General features: G+C 33.7%; 1 protein-coding gene across 6 annotated transcripts in view; it reads right to left on the bottom strand.

Annotated features, from left to right (window-relative positions):
* The window catches only part of LOC136983036 (regulating synaptic membrane exocytosis protein 2-like), a 341,614-nt gene that overhangs the window by 130,888 nt on the left and 191,930 nt on the right, over nucleotides 1–18,796 (bottom strand). For all 6 annotated transcript variants that reach the window (XM_067279650.1, XM_067279651.1, XM_067279653.1 and 3 more), the window contains one exon: nucleotides 1,928–2,111. In XM_067279650.1, coding sequence (XP_067135751.1) covers nucleotides 1,928–2,111 — 184 coding nt within the window. The remainder of the gene's footprint in view (nucleotides 1–1,927; nucleotides 2,112–18,796) is intronic.

Here is an 18,796-nt window from a genome sequence, read left to right as displayed (position 1 = left end):
GATTTTTTTCTTATACCTAATTTTTAATTCTATTATACAAACAAAACAAAGGGGAATGGGGATACTATTACAAAAAGGTAACTTCTACCTCCCAATATGTACAATTGTGGCTATCTCATCTTTGTCATCTCTTTATTTAAAATGGGAGCTGTACATTGTCAGGGTTCTTCTTACTCTCCAAACCTTCATCATTGCTTACTCTTGTTGTCCTTCAACACTTACACATGAAAAAGAGAGTCTCTCCTGTCCACACGTCTTATACATACTATTTCCTTTTACTCCCTGCTGGGCTTATTGCCCTTCCAGGCAACATAATAGAGAGAGACAAAAGGCAAGAGAACATTCCAGAACCATACAAATGAAAAAGTCTATAATCAAACAAAATTTACATATAGCATGATGAGTGATTGTCATACTATACTCAAAGGTTTCAAATTAATGTATAATTGTTGAATGGTATCAATTTTTACATCTCTCATAAATAGATAAAGGATTTCCAAATCTTTCAATAAAGAATTTTTAATGGTAGACAGTTCTTCAACAATATGGCTAATTTTGCCAAATGTGAGTGAACATGTCATTCTTGTTTCATTAGATTTATATTCTTTAAAACATGAAAGGGCTCTTTTGTCCCAATTCCTACATCTAAACAATAATTCTTAAACCTATACATTAAATTTTATTTTTCTTTAAGAAAACTTGTTTTTTGTGATCAAACAACCATTACCATAACATCAATAGTCAGCATAAAAAAATCACCTGTTTAATTATGATTGTAACAATATTTTGAATATTGATTTAATAACAGAAGAGCTGCAAAATGAAAATGTTATCAGTCTGTGAACAACTTTCCATATAAATACTTCTCAATTTGAATTGTGAATATCAAACAGAATAATGAATGTATATAATTTTGTAATTGTGAACTAACTATTTTCACAAAACAGATAATGATGAATAATTTTATAATTCAAGAACTATTATCTTAATCAAAAAAATATAAAAGTTAAAAGATCATCTTCTTAACTTATATTTTATCATCAAATTACAGATATCAAATTTCAACTTGTAAATACTGGTAAATAAATACTCATAAATATATGGTTATTAACTTTTGAATATTTATTAAAAATTTTCATGTACAAGACATTTTCAAACAACATAGTTTGCCATTTATGTTTTGAAGATGATATTACACAAGTTACTCTCATTCATGCAAAAGAACTCTTCACAGCTTCAAATTCTATCATGAGGAGGCACAACATATTCCCAGATATGTTACTGAATGCATGATAAATTTTTGCCTTAAGAGTTTCAATATTCTATGGACAAAGAGTGTGGTATACAAAAGACATACACAAAATATTGAAACTAAAGCAAAAAAACTGCCATGGAATCAATGACATACCAAAAAATATGTGACACTACTCTATGCATGACATACTTTGAAAATGTAAAGATTTTTTTTGCATGAATGACTGTCACTTGAGCGATATCACCTTCAAAACATAAACGGCAAACTATGTTGTTTGAAAATGTCTTGTACATAATAATTTGTTAATAAATATTCAAAAATTAATAATATAATTATCTTTTTGTAAACATAATTTTCTATTTTCCTTCTGGACCCTGTATTATTTTATTATTATTAACATTTTCTAAGTCAAAAGTTATGCAAAAAATTCTGCATGAAGTATTTTACAATGCTTTTTTAATGGACTGATGTGAAAAAATTAATAATTTAGCAAAATTAAGAATTCATATACAATACCTACATACATAAATTTGTATATTAAAAATTATTATTTTAATTATCATTATTTTTGGTAAACATTTTTACTTCATTTTATCCATGTGTATAAATCTTGAATCAATAATAATAAATAAATTTTTAAAAATGCATAGTGCTTTACATTATGTTATATACCTTAATTCAGGAGGTGAAAGTGAGCGGGATGTGGATTCTGGCATTCGCCTAGGTGATCTTGTTCTAGACATTCTCATTTCACCTGCAACTGTTGATCTTGACCGACCACGTGACATTATTTCATCAACAGGAATAGTACTTTCTCTTCTTGTAGTATGTCCGTAAATCATATCTTCTCTTGAAACTATAATATAAATAATGAAAATTAAGTAATAATAGAAAAATATTGTTATTATTTGATCTTAGCAATTATTGTTCTTTAATGTTTAAACTATTAACATTAATTTTTATATTTCACAATTAAAAAGGAATAATTTTCTCTGATAAAATAAGATAAACCAGTTCATATTTAAACATAGATCATAAATAAACATTCAAAAATGTAGAAATAAGAAAATAATTTATTAAAAATTAAAATTTCTTGAAACATTTAAATGTAATCAAATTTTTTTCACATTTGAATAGAACACCAATTAAAAGCTCTAATTAATATTTTACTTTCTAATGTTTTTTAAAATAATTATGTTAACTACATTAATGTAGAATTAGAGCAAATGATGACTATAATATAGAAGTTTTTCAAAGTAATTTTGAAAAGATTATAAAAATTTAATTTACAATATTAATATACATGCATCTTTGTATTCAAGTATTTTTTAAAGATCTATATAAAACTTTAATAGCAATATAAGCAACTTTTTCATGAATGCATTCTAAAGCTCTACTGTTTAAAACTTAACAATGACGTCTTTATAAACTATGTAATTTATTTGAACCATCTGCAAGATTTTCATCCAAATCTCATTTAATATTCTCTACTAATTTCCAAAAATGATAGATAACCAATGCTACTTCTATTATAATATTACATTTTTCATCAGTTTTAACTTACTAGGTTAAAAAATTATTTTTCAAATTAATACTGTACTTTTTAATTTGATAACTTTTTGAAAAATAGTATAACACAGTAATTGGCAAACCATTCTGAAAAAAAATATTAAACATCTAATATAAAAAGTAAGAAAAGTAACAAAAACAATTACAACAAAAATATGTTAAAATCATATTATAGATGCAGAGATCAATGAAATGCTGGACATATTTTGTATTATAATAATAGAAAGAAAATAAAGCAAAGTACAGATTGTTTGCACAACACTTTCTTCAAACTTTAAATTATAATAAAGTTAAGGAAGATTTCTTGTACTGAAAGTTTACAAGTCTGAGTTTGTTGTTAAAATCCTCTATTCAAGATAAAAACATAATTTTTTTCATATCATTGTTTCTTAGTCCAAGTTCAGAATTTGGACACAGCAAGACAGTTAAAGGTTTAATATTTTCATTGTCAATTATTTACATTATTCATAAATTCCAATGCATAAAGGATACATTTAAAACTTAAAAATTACAGTGAAAGAAACAAAATAATATAAAATTTTATATTCTCTTTTATATTTATAGTTGCATTTTTTATTATTATAAATTTTTATAGCAATTTAATTTTAACTATGTTCCAAATATTCAAGTTAATCTTATTTGAAATTAAACTAAATAATCAAACATTGGCAGATTTTTCTGAGCTATTAATAGACTCCAGATTAATTTATTATAAAATTTGGATTAAACAAGTTACTATCTAAATATATTTTCATAGTATAATTAAAAAGATTAATTAATTCTATTAATTAAATTTTTATAAATATCTATAAGAAAAAAATCATGCTAAAATGTGAATGTGCAGAATGTGAATTGGCAATTATAAGCTATATTGATGATTCCAGCCAAACTGATAACTTCTAGTGTGAAGTCTCAGACAGAGTCTGGGAACCTCACACTAGAGTCTCATTAAATGCACAAAAATTCAATTCATTTGAGAAAATATTTAGTTAAAAAAAATGTATGAAAGAGATCTGTTGCAAAGTATGTTGTATGAAATAAACAACATAGTCAACCCCATCACAAGTTGTTGTGAACTACTGGCTTGGAATGTTTAGAATGTCAATTGGAAAGATTGAGCTCTGACTTTGATGTTCATAGACATGACAAAATTTAGAAATAAGAAAACATAGCATTCTTTTAAAAGAAAAATTATCATGTTCATGGTGTAATAAAAACACAAAAAAATTCTTACACATCAGAAAATATCATTGCATGAGATAAGGAGCAAAAGTTTTGAAGTTCAATCAACACTTGCAAACGAAGTCAAATGGAGGTGTCAAATTGATTAACGCAGAGCAAACTTTCTCGCACCCAATCCGATTGTCTAATTTTACCTGGAAACAAGAAAGGGACCAATTGGAAAGTGGAGAGAGAAATTCGGGACCAATCAAATTCATAATTTCAGAAAGAAATCCTTTATAAACCCCGAGATTCAAGGACAAGGTGTGGTCGTTTTTATCTCTTTCAAACTATTTGTCCTCTGTGTTGATTCCTTTGTCATCTTGGACTTCATCTTTGTTCACTTACATTCTGCTGCACTATGCCAACTTCCAGCCAGTTTTCCCTGGGGTCACTGATCATCATCAAATCTGTCCAATCGCAGTCAGATTGTGCAGATAAAAGATTGTGACCACAGACTGAACTTTCTATGTATCTGTTCAAGAGAAGAAATTCATGACCAGAATTGTTTAAGCATTGTGAGTTGTAAAGGTGACTGTCTCAGTGTCAACAACCACATTCACATCACTATTGCACCCCTTATTCATCTTGACAAGAAGGAGGATTAACCTTTCCCTTCTCTCCTTCACACTAGTGACAAAAATTATAATTAATACAAAACAAGTCAGAAATATGAGTAACTTGTTTTAAGTACTTTAGAATGGTCCAAAAAAGCTTCAAAGATTTTGGTTTTGGTGCCACAATATGCATCAAATAGATGGAAAGTTAAAACATTATTCTTACATCATTTCTCAATAAAACTAATTTATTGATCAAGGGAGACAAATGGACACAGATTATGCAAATTTTGTATTGATAGAAGATAAATATTTTTTATAATACAATAAAATTTCTCAAAGTCAAATGTCGGTAACTCAAATATTTCTTTAACTTAAAGACAGTGAAGTAATTGGTAGGTCCCAATGGATTAGCATAGGAATTTAACATCTCTAACTTGAATTTCTTTAACTCAAATTTTCTCCAAGTCAAAAGTTTTCAAGGTCCCTCAACACTGATTTATGTTAGTTTTAACTTCCCTGACTCAAATTTTATTATTTATTCTATGAAAAGTAATCCTAATTAACATATACTTCCATCTTGTGTCCTCCTTGATGCAGAACATTTTTTTTCATAGGATATATTGTGACCGTCGGCCATATTGTATATATATATTTTATTGTATATAGTTATAATCCTATCTTATTTTTGCAATTTCCTTGTTTTTCCCTTTGTCTATTCTTTCTTAAACTTTCCAAGATGACCGTTATCGCCGTGGGGCTGGATTAGCCATTCTGAGAATCGGTAGAGACAATACACTCTATACACTCTATAAAACCAAAGGGGATGAAAAACCCAGGACGACTCAGAGGTATTTCCTGGGGGTGAAGATGGGAGAGGGGGTGGGGAGGGGGAAGAGGGAGTGGGTGTGAAGAGGGGGAAAGTAGAATAGGAAAGGTGGTGAGATGAAAAGCTCAAGGCGTCTGCGTCAGTAATTATTAGAATGTACAAAACTGAATATAAAAAAAAAGTACATAGAAGATTTGGCTGATGTTTACAAAAGAAATCACGTGCGTTTACAATAGAAGAAAAGACAGAATACAAGTGTAACCCGACAATTAATATGTATAAAATGAAAAAGTACAGAGGTACCCGCATAATAGTCCGCGTGTGAGAGCAAATATGAAGCTGTTGTATAAAAGTTTCCTGGTTGCCAGAATAATACAGTAAAACCGAAAATTACAAGGTACCTGCATAGAGGACGCGTGTTGTGGTATAGCAAATGAGCCATTAAGATACACAAAATCGCGATGACTATACTAAAAATAACAAAAAATTAATTGAGGAGTATTTACAATGACCCGCATATATTTCGCGTGAAGACACACAAGGCAGGCTGCGCCGTTAAAGGAGAAAATCCATAAGACAGCCAATAGCTGAATGCTGTGTAGAACGGGAGTCCAAACTGCCGAGGCTCGGAGAAAATACCAAGGCACACAATGAAGCCTAATAGCTTCTAGAGAAGCAAAGTTCAGTTACTTGTGTTTCTTAAGTCCAAGGCTTTGGTCTGAATAATGAATTTTATTAGTTTATTGTAGATATTTTTGTTGGACACAAGGACCTCGGGCAGGCAAGGCCAATTGTGACCCTCGATGAGGACAGTCCTGAAGAGTGCAGTTCGTTGTTGGTCGAAATGCTTACACTCGTAGATGAGGTGGAAGTTGTCCTGACTTGAGCTGCCATCACAACTACAGTTGGGAGTATCGCTGTGCCGAAATCGATGTAAATAGGCAAGAAAGTTGCCGTGGCCAGTCAATAATTGTGTCACAATGTAGTCAGGAATCAGGTGGTGATACTCAAGTCGTTTGACGACGTTTGGTAGAAGTTTATAGGTATTTCTACCCGTGGTCTCTTCCTGCCAGTTTCGCTGCCAGATGTATATCATTGTCTGATGAATTAGTCTTTCAGTTGCGACCATGGGAATCTCCTTGTAGCCTATATGTAAAGTACGGATGGCTGCTTCCTTTGCACAACGATCGGCCTCCTCGTTGCCAATATTTCCAGCGTGGGCTTTAACCCACTGAAAAGTAATAACGCCGGTATTCATGGCCAGCTCTCTGATGATTTGCTGCTGAAGGTGCCCTTTGCAGCTATAGTTTGCAATGCTCAATAGGGCAGCTCTGCTATCAGAGCAAATTAGGACCTTTGAATGGTTAAGGTCTGAAGTGATATTGATGTAATGCAGGGCCTTTAAAATTGCGAACAGTTCCGCCTGCATAATGGTGCAATAATTCGCAAGCTTGTAGGTACCAATGTGCCTGGGGACCCCACAATTAAACTGATAATGGACGAAGGCCGCACCCACCATGTCTGCTGACTTGGATCCATCAGTGAATATGTAATGCTGGTAGCCGCGATCTTCCTTATCATTGATGATGTTAACATTAACCTCCTTGGCGGGGTGTATCATAAGTGGCTGAGTATTCCATAGATCCGTGTTAGGATTAGGATGAAGGAGATCATCGATATTTAGGTTGGGAAGGCTACCTATGTTTAAATATGTACGGAGTTGTTCCTTGTTGTGTTCACTGATGTCCAAGTGTTTAATCTTCCATACAGCTTGGTTGGCTTGAATTGTCAGATGTAAAGGGGCGATGCCTGTGATAACTTGTAGGGCCGCCGTCGACGTGGTCCGGTAAGCTCCAGCTATACGAAGCAAATTGATCCTTTGAACTTTGGAAAGGGTTCGTTTGATATGTACCTTGGTAGACACTTTTCCCCAAATTGGAGTACCATAAAGGATAATCGGTTCGATTGCCTGTTTATAGATGTTCGTTAGGCTTATGCTGTTCAAGCCCCATTTCTTGCCAGCAATGTGGAAGAGGAGGTTCGATAACTTTTGTGCTTTGTTGCAAACGTATTCAATATGGGAGGTCCACTTAAGCCCTTGGTCCAGGACAAGCCCCAGGTACTTCATTTCGGTAGTATAAGGAACTCTGATGTTGTTGATTTTAACAGAGGGAGGCTTCTTAAGTTGTGTTCTTTTAGACATAAGCATACAAGAGGATTTTGTGATATTAATGGTAAGGTTATTATTTTTGCTCCAGCTGTAGACCTCCTCAAGTAATTTGTTGGTTTCTGATTGTAGTTTTTTGTTGTTTTTATCACACATCATTAGTAAAGTGTCGTCTGCATACGCTTGAATAGACCAGCGACTATGAATGTTGGGAGGATTTATATTTAGCAAACTGTCATGCATAATATTCCAAAGTCCTGGGCCAGAGCGAGAGCCCTGTGGGCACCCCTTTGTCATGGGTAGGACTAGCGGGTTATCCAGATCATAGATTCCTATTGTTCTGTCTTTAAGGTAATCCTTTATCATCAGGTATAAATTTTTGGGGCAATCGAATGATTTGAGTTGATGTAGTACTGCTGGCCACCACAGCGAGTTGAATGCATTCTGGTAGTCGAGGGATGTTAGGAGGACATGTTGGGAACTTTGCCAAGCCTTATAGATGAATTGTGTGGCGCAATGGAGAGCGTGGCAAGTTGATTTCTTGGGGACAAAGCCAAATTGTTTAGGATTTAAGAGTTTTTTGTCGTAGAGGTGAAAGTTCACTCTGCCAATAACAAGACCATCCAGAACTTTGCCCAGAGTCGGTAGAAGACTGATGGGGCGAAAATCATTGGCGGTGGTGTGACTATCCTTGCCAGGCTTGGGTATGAATTTGATTACAGCCTCCTTCCAGATTTTGGGAAAAGCAGAATGAGTCATACATTTGTTATAAGTGTAGACAAATGCCATAGGGATAGCGTTGTAGGCATTTTTCACCATTTCTGCAGTTATAGCATCCTTACCAGGTGCTTTCTTGTTACGTAAGGAGTTGATAGCTAGTTTCACTTCTCGAAAGGTAAACAAGGGATCATCCTCAGTGAGTGGTGCCGTTTCCGTTGATCTTCTGATGTTAGCCTGATCATCGGTGTCATTATCCGTGTTATCCCTTGGAAAATGGGTGTTCAAGAGATGGTTGAGAGTGTCCCTCATATTAGCAGTGCTTGTGCCGTCAGGTTTGGCAATATGAGCTGGGATGTTGGTATTTTTCCTGGGCTTTAGCACGATCCTATAAGGATCGCTCCACGCCGTCCTATTGCCAATATCGGAACAATACTTTTTCCACGCTTCAGTGCGAGCGATGTTAATGTTTGTCTTATAGTTATTCAGCTTTTCTATGTAATCTCGCTTCTTCGTTTCTTTAATTATTGGGTCAGTCTCTCTCAGGAAAGATTTATAGAGCCTACGTACTATAGTCCTCTGATGATGAAGAGTGCAGTTCCACCAAGGAGCGTTGGTTCCACTAGATTCTATAATAGTTGTAGAATGATGATAAGCCTCTAAGATAGAAGAGGTTAAGTGCTCAGCCAAGGCGTCAGGGTCCTGAACATTGTGTAGACAGCCTACATTCAGGTGGCCCCAGTAGACTTTGAAGAGGTCTTGAAATAATTTCCAGTTCGTTTTTTTGATAGTAGCTTTTTTCTTGATTGAGGGATCAGAGTTTTTAATAACAGTTTTAATATATCTATGATCACTCCCCCCTGTTTCATCAATGGTACTGCAGGATTTGATAAGATTACGAGCCCTACTGTTGGCGAGGACCAGATCGACCCAACTCTTGCCCCTCGTGCAGTAAAATGTTGGTAATGGGCTAGTGTTACAAGAAGTAATGCGGTTAGTAGATATAAATTCACAGACTTTGAAACCTCTAGGGTCCTCGTCTGGACTATGCCAAACTGGTGACTTTGCGTTGAAGTCGCCGGTTATAATCCAACTTCTGTCCCCAATATGCGTATTAATTTGGTCGAGTTGTTCAATTACTTCTTCGATGTTTTGAAATGGAGAACAGTACACTGATGAAATGAGGACTTGTCTGCTATTGAGTGTTAGAAGAACGGTGGTGACCAGATCTGTAGTAAGGTTAGGGCAATAGTTAGCGAGAATGTTATTGTTCCTAATAAGGATGCCCGTCTTGATGAAAACAGGAGAGTTGTCGTTAGAAAAGACCCTCCAGCGGCCATAACGGACTATCGTGTTATTAATAACATAGGGCTCCTGAATACAAATAATGTCGGCATTCTGTTCCTCGGCGATCTTGATAACCATTGAGGATGCCGCTTTGGACTTCTGTGTATTGATGCTAAGAATAATTAAATCGGTGTTGGTGTAATTGTGACTGCCATACTGCATATTGTTAGGCTGATGGTGAGGTAAGTTCTGAGTGTTGGTTGGGTTTCCATTATATGCCATAATCTGTAAGTTGTACTTGTTGGTTTTTTATTCTTTGTAGCATGGTACAGTTTCTACTAAAGGCGTTATGATTTGTCGGTATTTTCTTGTTAGGTGGCTGATTTTTGTTGAACTTCATACAGTTGATGCAGTATGGTGTCTTATTCTTGTTGTTGCACTCCTCATATCTATGGTCTTCTGTGCATTGGCTGCAGTGACTCTGGTCCTTACAGTCGGCAGCCAATAGCAGGTAGTGTGGCCTGGGGAAAAAGTGGCTAAGAGAGGGGTCACTTTTCGACTAGACATGAAGAGAGTCGGACGAAGAGAGCGAGGCTCGATCGTGATTTCCGAGAGAGGAAAGAAGTTTGTGATAGTCTAGTGAGGAACCGAAATATAGAGACCGGCATATTGTAGAACCCCGATAATTGAGAGAAGAAAGGATAGTGAAGAAAGCCACTATCGTTGAACCCAGATCCTACACAAAGTACGTATCCGCCGAAAAAAGAGAAAACCCCGGGTGAATCATCTCTTCATTTCTTCTACCACTATCCTATCTTTATTATTTTTCCTTAATATTAAGTTAGATTTAAGCTAGATTTAAGTTATGTTTGTCACGTGGTTACGAGGGACTGATTGTTACGCGCTTGAAAATTAACACAACATTGTGCTTTGTTTAGGGACAGAGAGTCCCCTGTGTGAAACACCTCGAATTGTAAGTCAGTTGGGATTCCTTAACAACAAAAACCTTATTTGTTCTAAGTGGAATAAAGGGACATTGTCTATTATTGTAGTCGTTGCAGAGTTCTTTCTGTACATTTCATTCGTGGACTGTACTGCCTCACTTTTATAGAACACCACAATATATCTGTCAAGATATTTTGGGTGACTATTTGAAACAGGACATCCTGTATATGTCACAACCTAAAGGATACATCTAACCAGGAAAGGAACTTCTTGTGTGCAAGTTATGTCAATAATTTTACAAACTAAATAATCAGTCTGATGTTGGAATACCATTTTCAAAATAAATAAACTTTTATTAAAGCAATACAGTAGACCCTCCTATAACACGGGTTCATATAACACGGTTTCCTATAACACGGAAAAAATTGTGATTGGTTTCGTTTAACACGGTAAAATGTCATCGCCGACTCGTGTCACAAGATTGCTCGAATCTGGACCAATAATGAACTAGCAGCCGAACTACTTGCTGCTGTCCATCGCCACACGTATATACGGAGAGTTTAGGTGGAAAAGTATTGATAAATTTTTATACAGTTCTTGTGAAAACAACATTTACAGTATTATTCAACGGCCATAAAAATTATATTTCTATTAATGATGTCTCCAAAGTTCAGCGAATTCTTCTCAGAAAGAATAACTTATCAGGAAACGCATCTGCCGTTCGATTAGTCGCTCCATGACGAAAACAAGCTTAGGCAATGGCGTCTTCGAACGGTACACACTCAGTAAGTAATCCAACAATTTTTTGTTTATAGCATAATTTATATAGATTATTCCCAAAAAATTATACGTGATTTGAAATGTTGAGTCAAATTATTCTAGAATCGATTAATTTTATGGAAGAAAACCTTTCAAACAGCTGAAGCCCAAAGCACCGGCACGTGGAGACATCATTAATAGAAATATAATTTTTATGGCCGTTGAATAATACTGTAAATCCATGTAAATCCATGTACAAACCAATCCATGTTTATATTCTAAGTTTAAGAAGAGACATTGAATGAATATTTTGGTGTATATTGACAATAGTTATTCATGTTGATAAGAGAGCTTTTACAATACATCACATGTTTCTTTCCCATATTCCATTTTTGAACTCTACAATATGATGAGGATATCCTATGCAGATCAAAAACATCAGTCATAAATAAACACTCGCTAGAAGTAATTCAAGGTTCCTCTGTGGTGATTTCTATTATATATTATAATCTCTAGTGTCTACAAATATTAGAACTGTAGATGAGAGAGTTATTTCAGATATAAGAGAGATGCTAGATTATAGTTTTGAAATCAAAGATCTAGGAGATATCACACACCATTTAGGAATTCAGATTCAATGAAAAGAGGATGGAAGCTTTTTATTGCATCAGAATAAAAAAACCTATCAGATTATTGAAAAATATTGATTAAAAATCATTAAAAGTGCATCTATGCCAATGGATGTGAATTAACTGAAAGTAGCTGAGAGTGATCTTTTGTCAAATAATGAAGTATAGAGACAAGCAAGGGTGCATTAAATTAACAACTAGTGATAAAATCAGTGTCAGAACAGAACATGTAATTACTGCAGTCTAATACTGCACCATTCAAGAAATGATTACAGATGCAATAACCAAACCTCTCTCCAAATCCAGATTTGAAAAACTTTGGCCCTTAAAACAAATTAAATATTTATTTTTCGAGTGGGGATGTTGAAGTTATCTGACAAATATTGATATATGATAAAGCTGTTTGGAGAATGAGAGCTCCAATTTCTGTTTTTATTTCTCCAATTATTGTCTGCTCAGTGTAGAATGTAGTATTTTCATTTTTATTGCGACAACCTAATAAAAAGGTTTTTATTAAGTGAACATAAGTGGTGTATATATCCTTGCCTAAGAAGCTAACAGTTTTATTAAAATTTCAATTAAACATTTTAACTAATAAAAATTTTGTAACAACAACTCTTCCTTGCAGATAAAAATTTTTTAGAAAATAAATAAAAAATGGGTTACTAAATGAACTTTGATAATTATTTAATTAAAATCTAAAACATCAAAAATTTAAGATACACTCTGTTGAAACAGGAATCACCATTTATTCAATTTCAAAGTTCCAGAAAACATTTTTGATGACTGACCTTTCCTTGTAGGCTAGCTGGCCATCAAAATTAAAAACTTTCTTTATTCTACAAAGACTTGCCACCAGGGGAAGCTGAAAATCAACATATACCAGTGCTTACTTCTAGTGGATATAAGTTCTACAGTCCCCAATTTGTAAAGATGGAAAATAAAAGACATCTATGGCATCACCAGTTCTAATTTTTAAAACTTTTGTTTTTAATTTGATTATTTTTTCATTGTTTTTAAGAAATTTTTAATTTTGATGACCAAGTAGCCTACAAGGAAAGGTTTATTGTCAAAAATGTATTCCAGAAGTTTGAAACTGAATAAATGGTGATTCCTTGAATTTTGGCTGTACTACAGATTACCACCTATGGAATTTCGGGACTTTGAGTATATGTCTGAACTCAGGGGACCGAGATGAGTTCAACAATACCCTACTTTTGGACTGGAGATCAAAATTAAGAAAGTTATAATATTTACGATTTCTTGCCTTTCACAGTGCATTCCACGCCATTTCAGATTTTTCCGCCGCCTAGCGGTGATGGTTATCTCCTAGAGGGATAGGTTAGGTTTGTTGGACAAGCCGTGATAGTGGCGGTAGTACTAGCCGACCGTGAGTAATAGCGAGCATGTCGGCAGCTGAGGGGCCATAGGCCCCGAGGTCGAGGAGTGCGAGGGTGTGCGAAAAACACTTAACTCCAACTGTAGATGATCAGTGTGCTCGTGGATCAACATCTGCCTTTGTTGAAGATATATATGGCCAACTTGACAGACTGCCTGTTAAACATGCGATAGGCTTAGCAGAGAGAGGGACACGACTCCTGATCATCGTGCGATTGCCAAAAAAAAGTATGATAACTTTCTTATTTTTTACCTCCTGTGCAAAAGTAGGGTATTGTTGAACTCATCTCAGTCTGCTCAGTTCAGAAATATACTCAAAGTCCCAAAATTCCATAGATAGTAATCTATAGTATCCCCTGAATTTTTAATATTTAAAATTAATTACCATCTGATATTATTTTGCAAAGATATTTAAAATCTAATTCTGCATAATTCTCCCTTGAAAAGGAAACAGATGTTCTATGAACTGTAAACTTTCTATCCTCTCCCCCTCCCTTCCTCTTTCTTATTTCACCTCCTCTCTTGACGCTTGTACAGCAATCCTCCAGTGTTTTAAAAGCCGTGGGATCATTTAGCCTGATAATGCCTGTTTAACATGAATGAAAATGTTTGCTCTGTTACTTTCTCTGTTGGTTTTTGGTTTCAGTCACTGCTTTTATAAATGTAATTCTGTTAAAACTGAGGTCACACATTTTTAAAGTTTAAGATCATTGATGCATTTTTTTATAATTTACATTTCTTAAATACATTCTACTCAATTGTATTTTTCATTAATATTAAATTTATAAGGTCTCCAATATATACTTTTTTCCTGTTAAAAACCATTGAAATCTATAACCATATTTAATACCACATTTTATATCTAGCATAAAAGAAAGAAACTAAAAATAGTTTTTTTTTTAATCATCAAATGTATTAAGAAGGGTAGCTGAAATGATGATCAATGAAGATCAAGTTAATTCCAGTGATGATAGCAATGCTTACATATATGCTGCAGCTTTGGAAAGAAACAATAAACACTAAAATAATCATAGCTGATTTTATTCACATGGAAAAAAAATAAACCTACATCTATTACTATGAATACACATAAATTAACTAACTGGTGAAATTACTAGAAAGGAAAATGGTTTGCATACAACACTCAACAGCCAAATGCTGGGAAGATGAGTAAAAATAGGCTTAATACCTCCAAAAAATAATTTCATATTTGCCAAAAAATCATACAATTATATTTAATTCATAAAATGTCTAAAAAATTTCCACATTTTTGAAACTGAATATTTTTTCCCTCTTATACATTTAAAAAATAACTTAATAATTGCAAAAAAAACCAACATTCAAAAAATTTGTATTCTAATTTTAATGAATAATTTTCTTACACTTAATTTAATATATTATATTCAAAATTTTTAAATTTTATTTTTAATAATTTTTAGATGTACTATAATCATCTACCTATGTTGATCAATTTGGCTTTCAATCATGGTGACCAACTTAGATTGTATTGTTATCAAACAGTTATTTTGTTTTAGATTTTTATAAAGAGCCAATATTAATTCACTATTAAAATTAGTAAAGACTTAACAGCGTGCCCGCAGACTATAAAAAGGGAGCACAAGCTATAAAAAAAAAAAAGCATCATATGTACAGTAAATCATATAATATATATAATATTACAGTATATATATATATGTATCCCTTGATTAATGCAGTTAACCACTTGATGCTACTGTTGTATATCAAAATCACATTAATCAATTACAGTGGTACCTCGGTACTTGACCTAACAATCACGACCTGCTAGAACAAATTTTCAGTTAACAACAAATATTTTTATTTTAATTTTGTCATGAGTAAAAAAGTTTTCTGTGATAAATATGAGTAATTAATTTAAAAATACAACAGAGCCTCAGAACTCCCTTGAAGATTAAGAAAAGGGCAACCTGATAAGAGAGAGGGGCATATGTCCGAATGTATGGGTGCTCCTGACTATAAATATTAGCGAGGTTGTGGCCAAAGTTTTCATCTCTGAAATGTGAACGCAGTGGCGTGCCATGACATTTGATGACAGGGAAGCTGTGTTTCTGTAAGAAGCCGACTTCCAGGGGCAATCAGTTAATTGCACGTCAGTAATGGTCTAGGGCAGTGGTTCTTAACCTTTTTATACTCGCGGCCCACCAAATATTTCATAATTTTTTGTGACCCCCATTTTTTATTAATAATTTATATTTGATAATTTGATAATTTATCTATAATAAATTGATTTTTTTATTATTGCTTTATTTTTTATATAATAAATGTAAATCATAACTTTATTATTTCATTATCTATTTAAATAACATTCAAACTTCACAATTAAACATGACAACTCATTAATTTTTAACAGAAAATAAAATAAGAAACATGTCGATAAATCGATCCAATGTCGATGCTAAAACTAAACTAAAACTAAAACGCCCACTTGTCGTAAGGATTTTGCATAACTTTTGCAAAAATATTTAAATTTTCAAAGCCTACTATTTTTCCTAATTATTTTTAAAATTCCAAGCATTAATAGTTTCTTAAAATTGCCTTGGAATAAAAGAAGTAAATACTGCGGTGTAAGTAGCATATTTACATTTATTTCTTCTGTACTAACAAAGTTGTATGTAGGAATAAATACAAAATAAATAAATAAAAACTAAATAGGAAAACTTTATCTTTCTTATTTCACTTTTCAATACGATATTCGGATTATACATCAATTCTCAATTTTCTTTTTATTATATTCTGAAGGAAATTTTGCATAATTTGGCGGCCCCCGGCAATCTTCTTATGGACCCCCAGGGGCCGCGGCCCCCCTGTTAAGAATCACTGGTCTAGGGTCCATTCGTATTCATTTGTTCGATAAGCCAGTAAAAACTGTAGATTTCTCTAAATGTATTTTTAATATCACAATTACATTCTGAATCGCTAGCCACGATATAAGGGCTAAAATTAAAAATAAATTATAAAAACTTACTCAGTGAAATAAAATGTGCAGTGGATATACATACCTGGTACAATGTATTGTTCGATTGTATTAATATACTTTTAAAAAAAATTATAATTAAAATATAGCTTTGTAAAGAAACGTACATAAAAATAACATAAAATATTCTTTACTTTTTAAATCTTAAAACAATCCACTTAGTCAAATATCTTGATACGAGTAGCTAATGGATGGAACTAGTGACGGTCCAGGTAGGTGTGTAGTGAGTGTGTGCATGCCAAATTCCGAGGGTGCCGATACCGGTCAATGTCAAATGCCTCTTTTGTCGCATCACTAGTATATCTCAAAGGACGCCACAGGGCTGTTGTAAATTTTAAACGTTTCTCACCATAGCTGTAAAAATCTAAATATGTTAAACTTAATAGTCATTCGTTTTCTAACTAATTCGTTTTAATACCAGGTGTACACAGAAATCAGTTTCCCACTGTACTGAGCGAGTGATTGGTTCTGTTAAGCTTTTGTTGAAGTAAAATTCTGGCTCTTTCAACAGGGTTTTATTTATGTCCCCATTCCCTAATCTCTTAATTATTTAGTCACTTCTTAAGTAGAAATAAGTCGAAACCAGTTACTTTGTACCTGAATATCTGCAGTCTTGGGAAAACAGTGGAAAGACAAATTTTTATGACAACGGATATATAAATCGTAAATTTAAGGAAAATAAATTCTAGAGCTTTTTTTCTTGTACCATTGTATGTACTGTACGTCTCATTCATTAAATTTGGTTGTAAACGATGCTGCCAAAGTAACAGTTAATTTTTAACACTGTACTAGAATTGTACACGTTTTTTCTGCATCCCCTTACAGATGGGACGTACTAAATCGTAATATCACCGGTTTAACATTGAAATCCGTAAGTAATATAAGATGGGAGAGCGGAATAAACGCAGAATAAATATATCAAATATTTTAATGGAATTTTTTTAAACTCCTGTCAACTATACAGAACTATCATAAAAACGTGCCAGTAAACTCCTATCGGTTGGGTTGTTATAAATCTAGTCTAGGGTGGGCAACCCTTTTTATAACATGGGCCAGAATAAATTTTACGTTTTTTTCCATGCCGTAGTAGTTAATTGACTCCTTCTTGTGACTCGTAATTTTTTTAATCTGCAAATATGAAATAAATAAATAAATAAGTTAATTACTACATTTATTTCTCTTATCGTTTTCGAAAATTACAAAGAATTGGAAAAATAACTATTAATTAGTTATTTTTCCAATTTAATAATCTATTAAAGATCTTGCGGGCCGGATAGAAACTTTTCGCCAGCCGTAGCTGGCCCGCGGGTTGCCCGCCGTTGATCTAGTCTGCTCGTGATTCACATAATCGGGCGAGGGTGGCCGAATATCTAGCAGGCGGCTAACAGCCCACAACCGCTCCGGGATATAAAGTCGCGTACTCTTTACGCATGTGTCGCTTCTACCAGCTAAACCGTGACGTTTGTGCTATGTAAAGCGCATGCGCCAATGCCTATAATCTGGCTGCTTGGAAGTTGACAGGCAGGTGGATAACAGCCCACAACCGCTCCGGGATATAAAGCTGTACTCTTTACGAGTGTGTCGCTTATCCGGTTTAGCCGGGTGAGCTAAACCGGGTGAGGTTGGTGCACTGTAAACCGCATGTGCTAATGCCTATATAATCTGGCTGATTGGAGACTGACCCAGTTTCGACATTCCTTCCGCCACCGAATTATTCGAATATACAATAGCAATCTTATCATTTTTTTCACATGTAGTATAGAAATTTGTAAAAGATACATAATGCAGTTATAATAAAATATTAATTTTAATTAATTCAAAGTACGTTAAAATATGAAAATTTATATTTTATAAAATTCAAGGGAAGGTCATTGAAAGGTGTAATCGGCGCTTCCATCGCTTCCAATGACGGCACGCCACTGAGTGAACGTCAAGTGCTGCTATCTTGTAAGCGGTGCTTGACGTTCACATTTTAGAGATGAAAATTTCGACTGCAACCTCATTATTAAATAAAGATGATGAAACTTTTAGATTGGGTGTTAAAACATAAAGTTGTTACAAACAGATTTAATTATTCTTCAAATACATTTGCTTACGTCAGTGCAGCCTTCTTCAGGAACATGGATGTTTCATTATTCATGTTCCTTAAGAAGCCTGCAATTGTCCTGTCTTGTCATAACTTTCTGTCTAATAATATTATTATTATATAGTCTTTAGTTCAGATATATAGCCAGAATTTTGGAACAAAACTGCAAAATTGGAAAGTCTGGTTAAAAAAAAAATTAATTAGAATAGTTAAAATACTGCTAAAAGCTGGAAAATGATAGAACAACTCACAGACACCTTCCATACTTATTCTAGCAGGTATGTTTACTGGAAAAAAATGACATTTTTTATCACTTTCAGAGATCATCATCAGGTTATTATATGTTTTTATAAATCAAATGTGG

The sequence above is a fragment of the Centruroides vittatus genome, unplaced genomic scaffold, assembly GCF_030686945.1.
Source record: "Centruroides vittatus isolate TY-2023 unplaced genomic scaffold, ASM3068694v2 contig_875, whole genome shotgun sequence".
In the NCBI taxonomy this organism is placed as follows: Eukaryota; Metazoa; Arthropoda; class Arachnida; order Scorpiones; family Buthidae; genus Centruroides; species Centruroides vittatus.
This window is presented reverse-complemented; position numbering and strand designations above follow the sequence as displayed.